Source organism: Protomyctophum bolini (genome assembly GCF_963924005.1).
Source record: "Protomyctophum bolini genome assembly, chromosome: 1".
Classification (NCBI taxonomy): Eukaryota; Metazoa; Chordata; class Actinopteri; order Myctophiformes; family Myctophidae; genus Protomyctophum; species Protomyctophum bolini.
This window is the reverse complement of record NC_137862.1, coordinates 55,972,697-55,987,889: the sequence shown is the minus strand read 5'-3', so window position 1 is coordinate 55,987,889 and position 15,193 is coordinate 55,972,697. Positions and strand designations below refer to the sequence as shown.

The 15,193-nt window shown below is 45.4% G+C and overlaps 1 protein-coding gene across 1 annotated transcript in view; it reads left to right on the top strand.

The window, feature by feature from the left end:
- Positions 1-14,819, top strand: part of greb1 (growth regulating estrogen receptor binding 1) — a gene marked incomplete at its 3' end in the record, with an annotated part of 55,519 nt that extends 40,700 nt beyond the window's left edge. The window contains exons 23-35 of the mRNA XM_080771873.1: positions 1-141; positions 442-598; positions 1,054-1,156; positions 2,154-2,309; positions 2,685-2,821; positions 3,213-3,374; positions 4,587-4,791; positions 5,742-5,904; positions 7,243-7,361; positions 8,059-8,291; positions 10,794-10,994; positions 11,706-11,844; positions 14,656-14,819. The exon at positions 1-141 is cut by the window's left edge and continues 152 nt beyond it. Of these exons, the coding sequence (XP_080627999.1) occupies positions 1-141; positions 442-598; positions 1,054-1,156; positions 2,154-2,309; positions 2,685-2,821; positions 3,213-3,374; positions 4,587-4,791; positions 5,742-5,904; positions 7,243-7,361; positions 8,059-8,291; positions 10,794-10,994; positions 11,706-11,844; positions 14,656-14,819 (2,080 nt within the window). The remainder of the gene's footprint in view (positions 142-441; positions 599-1,053; positions 1,157-2,153; positions 2,310-2,684; positions 2,822-3,212; positions 3,375-4,586; positions 4,792-5,741; positions 5,905-7,242; positions 7,362-8,058; positions 8,292-10,793; positions 10,995-11,705; positions 11,845-14,655) is intronic.
- Positions 14,820-15,193: the final 374 nt, after the last annotated feature.

The window sequence follows — 15,193 nt, the reverse complement described above, 5'->3', positions numbered from 1 at the left end:
GGCGCGGGGCGTGAGCCGCCCGCCCGCCGTGCTCCTCCCGCGGGCGCTCTATGACATCATCACGGCCAGCGACGCCAGCGGCCTGCCGCGCTGCACGTCCTTCCTGCCGCACCGCTCGCTCGCCTGGGCCAGCAGCTTCAGGTACGTTAGTGTGCAGGCGACACGCGCACGCACACACACACTGTGTTGTTTTTGGCAGCAAATTTCCATTTGAATAGGTCTGCTATTATTTATTTTTATCGGGAAAATGCAGCAACAAATCTTTGAATATTCTTTCAGAAGACTTTGTTTTTATTTCGACGTCAGGTCTAAACGGGTTAATTGTCATTTTGTATAGCCTATAGTACACTATACAACGTCTGTGTGTGTGTGTGTGTGTGTGTGTGTGTGTGTGTGTGTGTGTGTGTGTGTGTGTGTGTGTTTGTGTGTGTGCGTGCGCAGGCCCCTGCTCAGTAAGATGATGACGTGCACGGAGCAGTCTCTGTACTACCGCCAGTGGACGGTTCCACGGCCCCTTCACATGGACAGCAGCAATCAGACGGAAGGACGCAGCGACAACTTCCACCCTCGCAGACTGCTGCTCAGCGGACCCCCACAGGTACCCTAGCTCTCTCTCTCTCAATTAGTGACTAAGTGAAGTCACCTGCTTTAGTGGCCCCTTGTCACAGACATAGTAAAACCTTGTCATTCCTCTCTCTCTCTCTCTCTCTCTCTCTCTCTCTCTCTCGTTATGCCTTGCACTTTTTTATCAGCTTGCAGAGCCCGTCGTGTATCAGGCCATATGGTCATATATACGTCAACACTTCTCTCTTCTCTTCGACACTTTTTGACCATTTTGACCTGAGATCGGATTCTATAAAAAAATGTCTTTCTACATCCTGACAGTTTTCTGAAAATGCTATGTTTCCGTGTCAGTCGTTCTTCGATTTTTGCAAAAATGCTATTTTTTTTGAGAAAAAAAAATCAGAAAACTGGAGGATTTAGAGAAGATTTATTTTTTTAATGTTGACATCAGGCCTAATAAACTCTGGTTCTGTCCTGTCCTGTGGATAGGTGGGGAAGACCGGGGCGTACCTCCACTTCCTGGCTATCCTGTCCCGGATGCTGATCAGACTGATGGAGGTGGACATCTATGACGAGGAGGACATCAACTGCTGTCAGTACACACACACACAACACTGTTATACGTCATTCATGATGCTTTGCTGCCATGTTGAACTCCGCTAGAACTTTGGGTTGTGTGAATACAGTATATTAGGGCATTAAGCAACTAGTCAGTAAATCCACTATAGTCGACCTTGTTGGTACTAGTTGACTAGTTGATAAGGAAAGACAAAAACGTTTATATTTTTTATTTTTTCCCGATTTTGTAGGCCTCAAGATCAGGTAGATTATAGTTATAGTCACCGATGTACACAGTTTTTAAATGTACTAATATTTATTTCCCCAAAAAATATATATTTCGTTTTTTTTTTTTTTTTTTTTTTTAGGTAGTCGACTAGTAAACTAAGCAACTAGTCAAGCAGTAAAAATAACTAGAAGTGAATACCCTAGTATATAATATATACTAGGGTATTCACTTCTAGTCATACAGTATATTATACTGTATATATATATATATAAATTAATTAATCGGTAGCATGATCGGAATCGGCCATATCGGACATAAAGATGCCATATCGGTATCGGAGCCTTGACAGCACGTCGCGGGTTCGAGTCCCGGTCCGGACGGCAGTTTGTTGTCACTGTTTGTCATTGTGAATGAACGCATAATGGGACCCGAATGGAAACAAGACCGCAAAGGTCTTTCTTCGCTGCTGTCCCTTTTTGGACCAATGCTGTGCTTTGACTGTATACCCTGTACTGTTTGCGTCTTATTATTGTCTAATAAAATTGCCAAACGATTATTATTGTCTAATAAAAAAAAATATATCAATCAAAAAAAAAAACTGATCGACACTATTTTGATTTATTATCATGATCAGGTAGCTAGAAAAACTACAAAATGTTCAACACGGGTTTAAATGTTTAATAAATCTGTGATTTTCTTCGTTGTTTTCCAATTGTAGTTAACAAGAATGTTATTCTTGCTGTTGTGTGCGCGTGCGTGTGTGTGCGTGTGCGTGTGCGTGTGTGTGTGTGTGTGTGTGCAGGCGCCCAGGTAGAGGGAACACAGTATCACCCGGCCGGTTCCCGCTGGCCCAGTCTGGACGCTATGAGGTCCATGCCGTTTGACTATGTCATCCATGACCCCAAATACGACGACATCAGCACCATCTACTGCCCTGGATACAAACCCAGCACTGAAGGTACACACACACACACACGCGCACACACACGCACACACACACACGCACGCACACACTTATCTGTTTCATGTTGTTTCTTTTCTACACTGCTGTTGAGGAAAGCTTGGAGTCCAAGAATTTCTCTGCCAGTAAAAGCCTGATTTACACTTGATCGTGCATTGCGTCTCCAAAAAATAGCTGATATACAAGCCCATGCAATGCGTCAGAGACCAGATAAGCATGAACCAGGGCTATAACGTTGGGTGTGTCGACAGACAACGAGGTATAGACAGACAGTTAGACCCCATTTCCTGTCAGCCTACTGTCCTGTCCTGTCAATATAGATATTATATATTTTTAATAAAATAGACATGACTGTACCTCTGGTCCCGCCAGGAAACCCTGTGCGCCAGGAGGACGTGTACCTGCGCCGACGCACGTCCAGGATCAAGTTGTCCAAATACGCCGCCTACAACACCTACCACCACTGTGAGCAGTGTCACCACTACATGGGCTTCAACCCCCGATACCAGGTCAGCACACACACACACACACACACACACACACACACACACACACACACACACAGCCTACAACACCTACCACCACTGTGAGCAGTGTCACCACTACATGGGTTTTAACCCCAGATACCAGGTCAGCACACACACACACACACACACACACACACACACACACACACACACACACACACACACACACACACACACACACACACACACACACACAGCCTACAACACCTACCACCACTGTGAGCAGTGTCACCACTACATGGGCTTCAACCCCCGATACCAGGTCAGCACACACACACACACACACACACACACACACACACACGCACACACACGGGTGCACATTGGGACCCTCTCTCTTTCCACTGTACTAATTCTCCTCCTGTCCTCTCAGATGTACGAGTCGACGCTGCATGCGTTCACCTTCTCCCACCTCCTCCTGGGAGACGAGACCCAGCTCTACTTCATCATCCCCAAGTCCAAGGAGCACTACTTCAGCTTCAGCCAACCGGGAGGCCAGCTGGAGAGCATGAGACTGCCCCTCGCCTCCGATTGGGTAAATTAAAATCAACCCATTTTGGACTGAGGTCGATTAAAAAAAAAGGCTTCTAAATCTTAAAAGAAAATCTGAAAAACCCATGTTTCTATGTCAGTGGTGCTCAACCTTTGTCATGTCAAGGACCCCCAGAATTATCTCTATTGGGCCACGGACCCCCATCTCAAAATATGTAGTTCCAGGGACCCCCCAGAAGCCAATATTTAGCGTTAGCGTTAGCGGCGCGTACCAAATGAAGGCTCAGTCGACCTGGGTTTGAATCCGAGTCTTTGTCTACTATCACTATCAAATAAAAGGCTTGAAAATGCCCCCCCAAAATAGCTTTAAAATAATGCATTCATGCATTCATTCATTATTAATATGGTGATGTAAAAAGACACCACAATAAAGTCTATATCATTATTTTTATCTTTTAAATCACTTCTCCAAACCATTCTACAGACTATAGCTTTCAATTAAATTATGCTGTTTGTGTCCATTATTTATTTGTTGTGCTGCTGCATGCCTTATGTTGTTGCGTATTATATTGCATCTTATATTAATTATAGATGTAATATTGTATCTATTTTTAATTCATTGAGTCTTACAGTCTGTCCCACTTCACACAGATCAAACAGTAACAGATTCAGTGACAGACACAGAGTAGTTCCTCTATTTTCCCACTGGGTGGTGCCATTGAGCCAGTTGTGTAACACATTCCTACAGTTGGATGCTTAGATTGTAGTGGCTGTTTTTAGAAAGATCTTGAAAGTATGATAACTATAATGACTTAGAAGGCATTTGTGGAATCGGCCTCAGGTCTTTGTATATCAGTGGTGCTCAATATTTCATGTCAAGAACCCCAAAAACTATCCGTATTTGGCCCGCCGACCCCCATCTGAAAATACGTTGTTCCCTGGACCCCCCGCCCCTTTTCAAAAATAGCAGACCTACAAGCTCGTAAGCGCGGCACTCGGTGCCGCGCTATGAGCTTGTAGATCTGCTATTTTGTCAAAAGCTAAAGCATAACATAATGCTAGAAACACCAAAAGGGGTTCCCGCGCCCATGCAGTATTGGTTTTAATGGGTCACGTTGGTCTACCACAGGGGTACACAATTGTGTTGTTGTAGACTCTACAACAACACAACAAAGCAACGTTCAGATAAAAAGGTGTTAACGCTGGTCTTTCTGTCCACGTCGTCTCTCTCTCTCTCTCTCTCTCTCTCTCTCAGAGTCCCGACTGCGTGAAGAGCCCCATCTTCACGCCCACCACGGGCCGCCACGAGCACGGCCTGTTCAACCTCTACCACGCCATGGACGGAGCCTCGCACCTCCACATCCTGGTGGTCAAGGAGTACGAGATGGCCGTCTACAAGAAGTACTGGCCCAACCACATCATGCTGGTGCTGCCCACCGTCTACAACGGAGCCGGGATAGGTACGGCTACGCCGCCCATAAGGCCTGCTGCCTTTTCTTTCTTTTTTATTTAGTTTTTTATTGAATTTTAATCAGACAAACATGAAAACGAACGACTGACAATTGACAATACAAAGAAAAGAAAACAAGACAATATACAGTACATACTGTATACAATACACACAAGGGGGGGAAATCTGCCTCTCTTCTCTATTGATGATCATAAATACATAAGTACCTCAAACAGGTGCATCTGCTTCTACAGGTTTAACAAATTAATTTAAACAAAATCAGGTCTCATTGTCGAGATATGAGTAATCCATCTAAACCAGTTATCTGTGAAGACTTCAACCTGGCCTTTAAAGCTGAATGTGGCAAAATACAGCCCCAGTGGTGGGGCAACTTTGACCATGTGGAGAGAGGGCCACTATATTTTCCACTCTCACTCCAGAGGGGCCACGTTGCATATTACTGTCGTAGCAAAATAAATAGCCGAACTACAAGCTCAAAACGTGTCGCGGGAGCTTGTAGATCGGCTATTTTTTTTGCTATATTTTAATGGCAATCCTAGAAGAAACAAAATGGCTTTTTTTTATCGAAATCCTGAAAAATAACCTTTTTTTTCTCCATTTCCAAAAAATGTAGTTATAGTTATGTTAACTTTATGAACTAAATCACAGAACAAATTATTTTATTATTATAGTGTTTATTATTGTAGTGTCGCTCGGTTATGGTGTTAACACAGGTGTGCTCCCCGCTTCGGCCAATCACAGCGCGACTTATCAGACCCGAACATGCACTCTATGACGCACACGCTCATGCTTCCACAGGGGCTTCGCAAAGGAATCTGGGGAACCTTTTGCCCTCCACACACACACGCTCCAGAGGCGAAAGGGGGCGTCTATGCCTTTACATGTCCATGTTCACAACTGTCCAGTCAGTCACACGCCCTCTCTGCTGTCCTCTGATAGGCGCAGCCCACTTCCTGATCAAGGAGCTGTCCAGTCACAACCTGGAGCTGGAGAGGAGCCGCCGCGTGGAGGGAGGGGGGCCCGCGGGGGACGTGTGGCCCTTCATCATCCTGGCCGACGACTCCTGCGTCATGTGGAACACGGTGGACCTCGACGCACGCAGGTACACACACACACACACACACACACACACACACACACACACTCTCTCTCCCCCTCTCACGCCAAACTCAATGGGCTCTTATATGCACATACGCCATTTTGGAGATAACTCTTCCTATACTTCCGCGCCTCTTTTACGACTTCCTTCACCAGGTGTTACCGATGATGTATATATAGTCTCGCAATTACCACAGACTGTTGCCTCTACGCAATCTCCAAAATGCTTTCATCGTACAGTCTGGAGCAAAACGGCAGAGCTTGTCGTGACTCATGAGTAAACTAAATGAGCTCTAAAAGATATTTTAAAATATATTTCCGTGAACGGAAATGGCAGCTTCCTCTCTCCGATTTCGGGAGCTGTATAGAGCACCGAAGTCCTGACGTAACTCGCTCATCCCGACGATTCCCCTGGTTCGCGGAAGTCATTTCTCTATGGAGAATAACATGGGGTGATCTTAATATCGTCTACTATAAGCGTTGTGGTCCGAAAATAAACAAGCTGTCTCTGCGTTATTGTTAGGGAAGTGTCTCTGTATAGTTTGCAACAGTCAGTCACATCATATATGATACAGTCTGCTTCTAGCAAAAATATAACTAATTCAGCAGCAGTAACATTAGCGTTTTCTCTCAGTCAGTTGATTCTTCATATCCATATGAGTGAAGCGGCCGGGGTGACATGTTTATTTTTCAAACACAGTTGTTATATGAGGCGATCTAAAATCGCCTCAATGGGGATTTCAATGCAACTAAACAAATACGTACATGAACCTGGGGACTGACGCCCTCTACTGAAAGTGACGTCAGACTTCGGTGCTCTATAGTTCCAGACCTAGTATAGTTCCAGACCTCTTTGTATAGCATTCGGAGATTGTGGAATAGTTGTCTGGCTGCGCGAGACTGCCGATGATGCTAATGATGCTACAATGTTGTGTGTTCTGACCAGCGTGGAGGAGCAGGTTCTAATGACGGTACTGTGGTGTTTGTGTGTTTTAACCAGCGGTCCGGTGGAGCAGGTTCTAATGACGGTACTGTGGTGTTTGTGTGTTGTTCCCAGCGGTCCGGTGGAGCAGGTTCTAATGACGATACTGTGGTGTTTGTGTGTTGTTCCCAGCGGTCCGGTGGAGCAGGTTCTAATGACGATACTGTGGTGTTTGTGTGTTGTTCCCAGCGGTCCGGTGGAGCAGGTTCTAATGACGGTACTGTGGTGTTGTTGTGTTGTTCCCAGCGGTCCGGTGGAGCAGGTTCTAATGACGATACTGTGGTGTTTGTGTGTTGTTCCCAGCGGTCCGGTGGAGCAGGTTCTAATGACAGTACTGTGGTGTTTGTGTGTTTTAACCAGCGGCCCGGTGGAGCGCACCGTGTCCCTGAAGCAGGTTCTGCAGCACATGGAGGCGTGTCCGGACGTGGCTCGCTACGGCGTCTGCGGCATCAGGAAGTGGAGCGGCCGGGGGCTCTCAGGTCAGAGTTCATCACTATTCCTACGCTTAGAGGACCACTTCACCACTTTTCAACCTATCTTCATTATAATAGGTCCTCACTAATAATCATGAAAACATGGCACGATTTTTTTTCGTGGGCAGTTTAGAAACCGTCTTCCAGTGACATCATCGTTAGGCAGGTTCTTTTTAAAACAAGATTTATTTACAAAAGTATTTCGATTTTCATTATCGTGAGAACGACGGCTTCCATTTTTGCATTGCAGCTTTTCAGGACTAGAAAGCCTGCAGTTTCTATTAGCTTGGATTCCCCATCGATGATGTCACTGGAGGACGGTTTCTGAACTGCCCACAGCCCACTAGTAGAAAATAATTGCACCATTTTTTCATGATTATTAGTGAGGACCCATTAGATGAAGATAGGTTGAAAAGTGGTGAAGTGGTCCTTTAACCCATTTAGGCCTGACGTCGAAATAAAAAAAAACGTTAATATATATAAAGAAAATATATTCAAAGATGTGTGCCGCATTTTTACGATTTTTCAAAAATAGCAGACCTACAAGCTATGAGCTTGTATAGATCTGCTATTTTTCAATAGCTAAAGCATAACATAATACTAACACCAAAAAGGGGTTCTCGCCCCAAAATGGCTTAAAGCCCCCCACACACACACACACACATGCACTCAGTATGTCTTCTGGCCCCTATGCGTGCAACAGGGTGGAACAACCGAGAGTCCTTCTCCCGGGGCCACCTCCATGACTTTGTGCTGCTCAACGTGGACCTGGCGCAGAGCGTCCACTACGACCAGAACCGCTTCACGTGCCACGACGTGGACTTCACGCTGCGGGCGCACAGCGCCGGGCTGCTGCTCTGCCGCTTCAACGCCTTCAGCGTCATGAAGAAGCACATCGCCATCGGAGGATACAAGACCTTCATCATCAAGACCAAGGTATGTGTACCGAAGGTGGTGTCCCCCTTCGTCTGTACCAGGCTGAAACCTAAGAGGTACCCATCAAAGTCTTTAATGTGATAGGTATACCCCTGGAAGCCACACCTCTGATGGGTGTGGTTGCGAATGCAGTGAGCACTTACTATGAGACCTGGCAGATCATGTCTGTCTGTGTGTGTGTGTGTCTGTCTGTCTGTCTGTCCCGCTATCCAAATATGGAGTGTGTTGCATCAGCAATCACTCACAACAACAAAAGGGGCCAGGTCCACTCAGCTCCATATATGGGCACAAAAGGGGCCAGGTCCACATATACAGTAACAGCGGGACAGACAGACACACAGACAGACAGACATGATCTGCAGGGTCTCAGCTGCGTTCGCTTCCCGCGTTTGCGCGTCTTACTGGTTTAGTCTTAAGGGGTGTGTTTTCTTCACCCACTGTGTAATATACAGTTTGTTACTGTACACATATAGGGCTGTCACGGTTACAATATTTAAACCCATTTAGACATAAGGACGATTCTACAAAATGTCTTCTTCTAAATCCTGACAGTTTTCTGAAAAACCCTATGTTTCAGTCGTTCTCCAACATTTTCATGTCAGCCCATCTGAAAATATAAGGTTTGAGTTAAAAACGTTGAGTTAAAAACACTCGGAAACAATATATATTCAAAGATTTACGCCACATTTTCACGATTTTTTCAAAAGTAGCAGACCTACAAGCTCGTAGCGCGGCACTCCAGAAACCAGTCTGTGTCTCATAGGAGGGCTGTGGGCAGTTCAGAAACCCATCTCTGTTTCATAGGAGGGCTGTGGGCAGTTCAGAAACCAGTCTGTGTCTCATAGGAGGGCTGTGGGCAGATCAGAAACCAGTCTGTGTCTCATAGGAGGGCTGTGGGCAGTTCAGAAACCAGTCTGTGTCTCATAGGAGGGCTGTGGGCAGTTCAGAAACCCATCTCTGTTTCATAGGAGGGCTGTGGGCAGTTCAGAAACCAGTCTGTGTCTCATAGGAGGGCTGTGGGCAGTTCAGAAACCCATCTCTGTTTCATAGGAGGGCTGTGGGCAGTTCAGAAACCAGTCTGTGTCTCATAGGAGGGCTGTGGGCAGTTAAGAAACCAGTCTGTGTCTCATAGGAGGGCTGTGGGCAGATCAGAAACCAGTCTGTGTCTCATAGGAGGGCTGTGGGCAGATCAGAAACCAGTCTGTGTCTCATAGGAGGGCTGTGGGCAGATCAGAAACCAGTCTGTGTCTCATAGGAGGGCTGTGGGCAGTTCAGAAACCAGTCTGTGTCTCATAGGAGGGCTGTGGGCAGTTCAGAAACAGTGACATCATCGTTGGGCAGATTCTTTTTTAAACAAGATTATTTTCAAAAGATATTTAGATTTGTATTATCGTGAGAACGATGGCTTCCATTATCGTATTGCAACTTTCCGGGACTAGAAAGCCTGCCGTTCCTATTAGCTTGGATTCCCCATCGATGATGTCACTGGTGGACGGGTTGGACTGCCCACAACTATGTTCCAATTCAAGTGCAGCGATTTTATTTTGTAATGAATAATTGTAATCTCAGGAACGACGTGATATATAATTTGTCCATTAAAAGACATCATACAGCCCTAATACATAATGGAAGAGAGAGTTGTGATGACATCTGGTCAGAATCTTTCTTGTCCACAGGCCGTGGTGACTTTTGGGATTACAAGAATTCACCATTTGTACTATTTCATGAGTCACATTTAGGAATTAGAACAGGCTCTCCCAGTGCAAGACACAGCTGCCCCACTGTAATATCATAACACATTTTTTCCAAATTCAAAGAAATATGTGTCTTTGACACAACCCCCAACAAGAGAAACTCCTGTGACTTTAGTTTCTTGAAGAAACTAAAGTCAGGGCTCTAGTAGTAATTTCTTAGTTAGAATCTGATCTCAGGTCAGAATGGGTTAGTCGACGAAAACAACACTGTTTTTGCTTACTCATTTGTCTCTGTGTTCTCCAGATGACGGACGTCCCCACCTCCGTGGGGCCGTCGCAGTACGTCTGTATGTATTATATATATATGTATTGTCTCTGTGTTCTCCAGATGACGGACGTCCCCACCTCCGTGGGGCCGTCGCAGTACGTCTGTATGTATTATATATATATGTATTGTCTCTGTGTTCTCCAGATGACGGACGTCCCCACCTCCGTGGGGCCGTCGCAGTACGTCTGTATGTATTATATATATATGTATTGTCTCTGTGTTCTCCAGATGACGGACGTCCCCACCTCCGTGGGGCCGTCGCAGTACGTCTGTATGTATTATATATATATGTATTGTCTCTGTGTTCTCCAGATGACGGACGTCCCCACCTCCGTGGGCCCGTCGCAGTACGTCTGTATGTATTATATATATATGTATTGTCTCTGTGTTCTCCAGATGACGGACGTCCCCACCTCCGTGGGGCCGTCGCAGTACGTCTGTATGTATTATATATATATGTATTGTCTCTGTGTTCTCCAGATGACGGACGTCCCCACCTCCGTGGGCCCGTCGCAGTACGTCTGCGCCCCCGACAGCAAGCACCTCTTCCTGGCCACGCCGGCCCAGCTGCTCCTGGAGAAGTACCTGCAGCACACCAGCTACAGGCTGTTCCCTCTGAGCACCGAGAAGTACACTCACCCTGTGCTGTCTGTGGACTGCTACCTCAACCTGGGCCCGGAGGTTAGTACCGTACGCACACACACACACACACACGCACACACCCTGTGCTGTCTGTAGACTGCTACCTCAACAATGGCCCAGAGGTTAGTACGCACACGCACATACACACACGCGCACACACAGACACACACACACACACACACACACACACACACACACACATGCATTAACATACACGCATACACACAGCCAAAACAAGAGGTAGAGACAGACACCAGTACCATTATGAGGTATTGTATTTGATTGCTGTACAATATGAGAGCATGGTACTTATATGTAGAACTAAAGAAGATCTGGAACTTAAGTTTCCTGCCTTTCATCTGTCTGGTCAAATTATGAATGTGTCCAAAATTACAAAATATCTTGGGCATATCATAACAGATATACCTTAGAGGATGACAAGGACATGTTTAGACAGAGGAGAATGCTTTATGTACAAGCCAACATGCTGGTCCGTACATTTCAACATTGTACTACGGATGTTAAGGTAAACCTCTTTAGAGCTTATTGCACCCCTCTCTACACAGCTCCGCTGTGGGTGAAGTATAAGAAGGAGAGCTTACGCAAACTGCAAGTAGGCTATAATGACTGTAATAACTATAATGACGTTCATGGCTCTGTTAAGGAACCTGATGCAAATAGTGTGTCTTCAATGATCTCACACACTCATCACTATAACAATAGCTCCCTCTCTCTCCTCTCTTCGTATAGGTGACTGTGTGCTTCGTGAGTTCCAGACCTCACTCCATCAACATCAGCACCACAGGCCTGCTGTTCGGAGGCCTGCTCCTCTGCTTCTCTGACCTGTCCGTCACGCCAGGCTTCCTCAAGCAGTTCACCTTCCTCAAAGGTACGCCAACACACACAGTCACACACACACACACACACACACACACACAAACTGTGTCGAACTGTGAGGTTAGGGTTAGGGCAGGGGGTTTTCAACAGGTGGACCACTGGTGGTCCGTGGAGGTATTGCATGTGGTCCCTGACCATGTATATTTAGCAATGTAGCAAAGTGAAGATTTTGTATTTTCTTCAGTGCACTAATTCAGAATTACTGGGAAGTCTGAGGTTAAAAACACTTTAATTGCCCGGGGTTATTTAATCCATTACATTATATAGCGCCCATTCGATTCATAAACACGGACCCCTTTTACAGACGGACCGGATGTTGTTGTGAATGTGTGTGTAGCAGCTATAACAATAGACCGGATGTTGTTGTGAATGTGTGTGTGTGTAGCAGCTATAACAATAGACCGGATGTTGTTGTGAATGTGTGTGTGTGTAGCAGCTATAACAATAGCCACGCCACTCTAGAGTCGATCGACAACAACGGTGTATATCAGTTAAGTCCGTGGACCATCGTTTGAGAATCAGCATAGACATGGGATTCATTCCACGGCAAGTGTCACGAAAGCACCAATCTTAGCCCGTATCCCATTACAACACAACAGTGGTCGTCCCAGGTTGATTCTTTAGTCAAGGTATGAGGTCCCTGGTTCACAATCAGTTGAAACCCCCCCCTGGGTTAGGGTTTGGGGGTAGGATGTCTGACTATTTTGTATTTTGAATTAGAATTCAATAGCGATTCCCGCTATGAACGATTCAAAATCGATTCATATTTTTCTTTTTAAACTTTTTTTTTCTGGTTACAGTTACAGGAGGTTTCACTACATGGTGTCTGTGATATGAAATGTAGGCTCATACCCTAATCACAGTAAACATCATGTCCACAGTCATTTAGTAGTATAGTCACTTCAGTTGGCTGGAGTAGATTGTGATGAAATGAAACGAGAATCCTTTTGAATAGAGAATCGTTTTGAATCGAATCGTGACCCAAAACAATCGGAATCGAATCGTGGGACACCCAAAGATTCACAGCCCTAGTGGAGGAGGAGGGGAGCGGGGGGGGGGGGGAGGAGGCAGGCTCATAGGTTGGTGAACCAATAGGAAGTCAGCGTCGGTTTCCAGAGCTAGTTTGTTCCGCCCCTCTATGCCCACAGAAATAGGGCTCTTTCAGGACCATAGACATGTTGAGAATTTCCTCAGACAATCCAAATGGCAGCCTCTGGTGGACAAAACCATTCACGACCACAATTCCCCTTCCACCACCACAACTGCACCAATCACCCACAGGTGTCTGCCATCAGCACTCTGAGCTGATTGCCATAAGTCAGCTCAGGTGTGCTCCCCTACAAACACTCACTCCACACACAGTTCACTCACACAGCTCTCCACTCCAGACCCAAGCCATGCGTCAATGACAAAAATAACCATGGTTTCGTTATAAATAAGCTTTGGGCTTATCGAGCCTGTTATCGAGCATAGCGGCCCATGACGGTCATGTGCAAGCAATCATGGCAAGAGGCGATCAAGAAATAAATGTAATCATCCATGCTGGCACAAACATGTCAGTCTAAAAAGTGTATTGATACCTGCCAACCAGCACTGCCAACAAAATAACACTTTTAAGTTTAACAGTTTCTTTAATATATTTTTTTTGGTAAAAAAAAAAAAGGTCAATTGCCTGTTAGGAATGTACTGTATTTGAAGGCCCTAGTAAAATATACTGGTTCTGTTCAGAATTTATTGTCTCCTGTCTTTCCACAAAATAATATAAAATGCTCGCTAGTGGGCTTGATAAGAACCCCCGCTCGATAAGGTGATTGTTATCAATGAAAAATGAACGAGCTCCATCCCTAATTATGTTATACTTTAGCTATTGAAAAACAGCAGATCTACAAGTTCAATAATATTACAGAGTGAACATTTTAACTCAAATCTTTGCTTCTGGGAGGGTCCATGGAACAATATATTTTCAGATGGTGGCGAGGAGGCCTATTACATATCATTTTTGGGGTCCTTGACATGAAATATTGAGCACCAACATGAGGTTTTTCTGAAAACTGTCATTTAAAATGTTTTGGCGGCAGGCCAAAATGGGTTTATATCTATGTTTCAGGCTATAGCGTATACTGTATGCAACAAGGATATTATCACGTGATTGGCCTGTTAATTGTCGATGCCCCCCCCCCCCCCACCAGAAGCCACTCTGTGTGTGATCACTAAAAAGGAATTTTGAGAACCGAACGGATGATCTTCTAAAAGATTATAAAATTATATCGGCCTACAGAAAAAACAAAAAAGCAAGCTAAAAGAAATCAACACACCAGCACGCCAGGGACCAGAATACTTCAAACCCAAACAATTAGTCAAAAATAGTTGGAGATTAAACAACAAATAACAGCCAGAACCAGCAACTGCATTTATTTAATCACATGTGAAAAATGTGGTTTACAATATGTCAGAGAAACGGGTAAAACAATAGCTACAAGGCTGGGACAACACAGATACAATGCAAAAAAGACAACCACAAGGTTGGTTCAACATTTCATGGCTCACGGCATTGAAGCCCTAAAAGGCGCTGGACTTCAACACAATCCCAACTGGACAGTTTTAGGACAAAGACGTTTTAATGAAAAACAGTGGATCACATCTCGAACACAACAAAACTTAAACTCAGGATTAAACTGGAGTAAATCTAAAAGTGATTGGATCAGACTTTCTTTCGGATGCATGGCGAACGCATTCATTCCTTGCATTGTGTAACACGTGTAAGCACAGTGCACTGAAGTCTTTCTGTGCCTCCCCCAATCAGGAGCCACTCTGTGTGTGATCACTGCGGACCGGAGCTCCCTGAGGCAGACGGTGGGACGGCTGGAGCTCGAGGAGGAATGGAGGTTCAGGCTGAGCGACGAGTTCCAGACCGCCAACGCCAAGGAGGACCGGCCGCTGTACTTCCTCACGGGGAAACATATCTGATCTGCATATTATTATACGTACAGCAGCAAGACCCATGGAATCCCATCAGGACGTATATACAGTACATGGTCCACTGTCCAATGTCGTACAGTATATAGACCGCTAGCAGGACGTGGATGAGGAGTTATACACAGACCTCCCAGGACAGCCCAAACTCACCTCTCCTCCTTACAAGCGTCTTCACTTTCACGATCAAGATCACTTTGGGATCTCTTTCCCCAAACACACGGCAAACTGTGGAGGTTTTCTCACAGACTTAAACGTGAACAACTTTTTACAGTGTTTGTGGAGCGTGTATTGTATAGCAGAAAAGCTGATCCCACCTTACCGTAATTCAGTACTGCTTTTTTTCCTGTAATCTTCAGAGTGAGCGT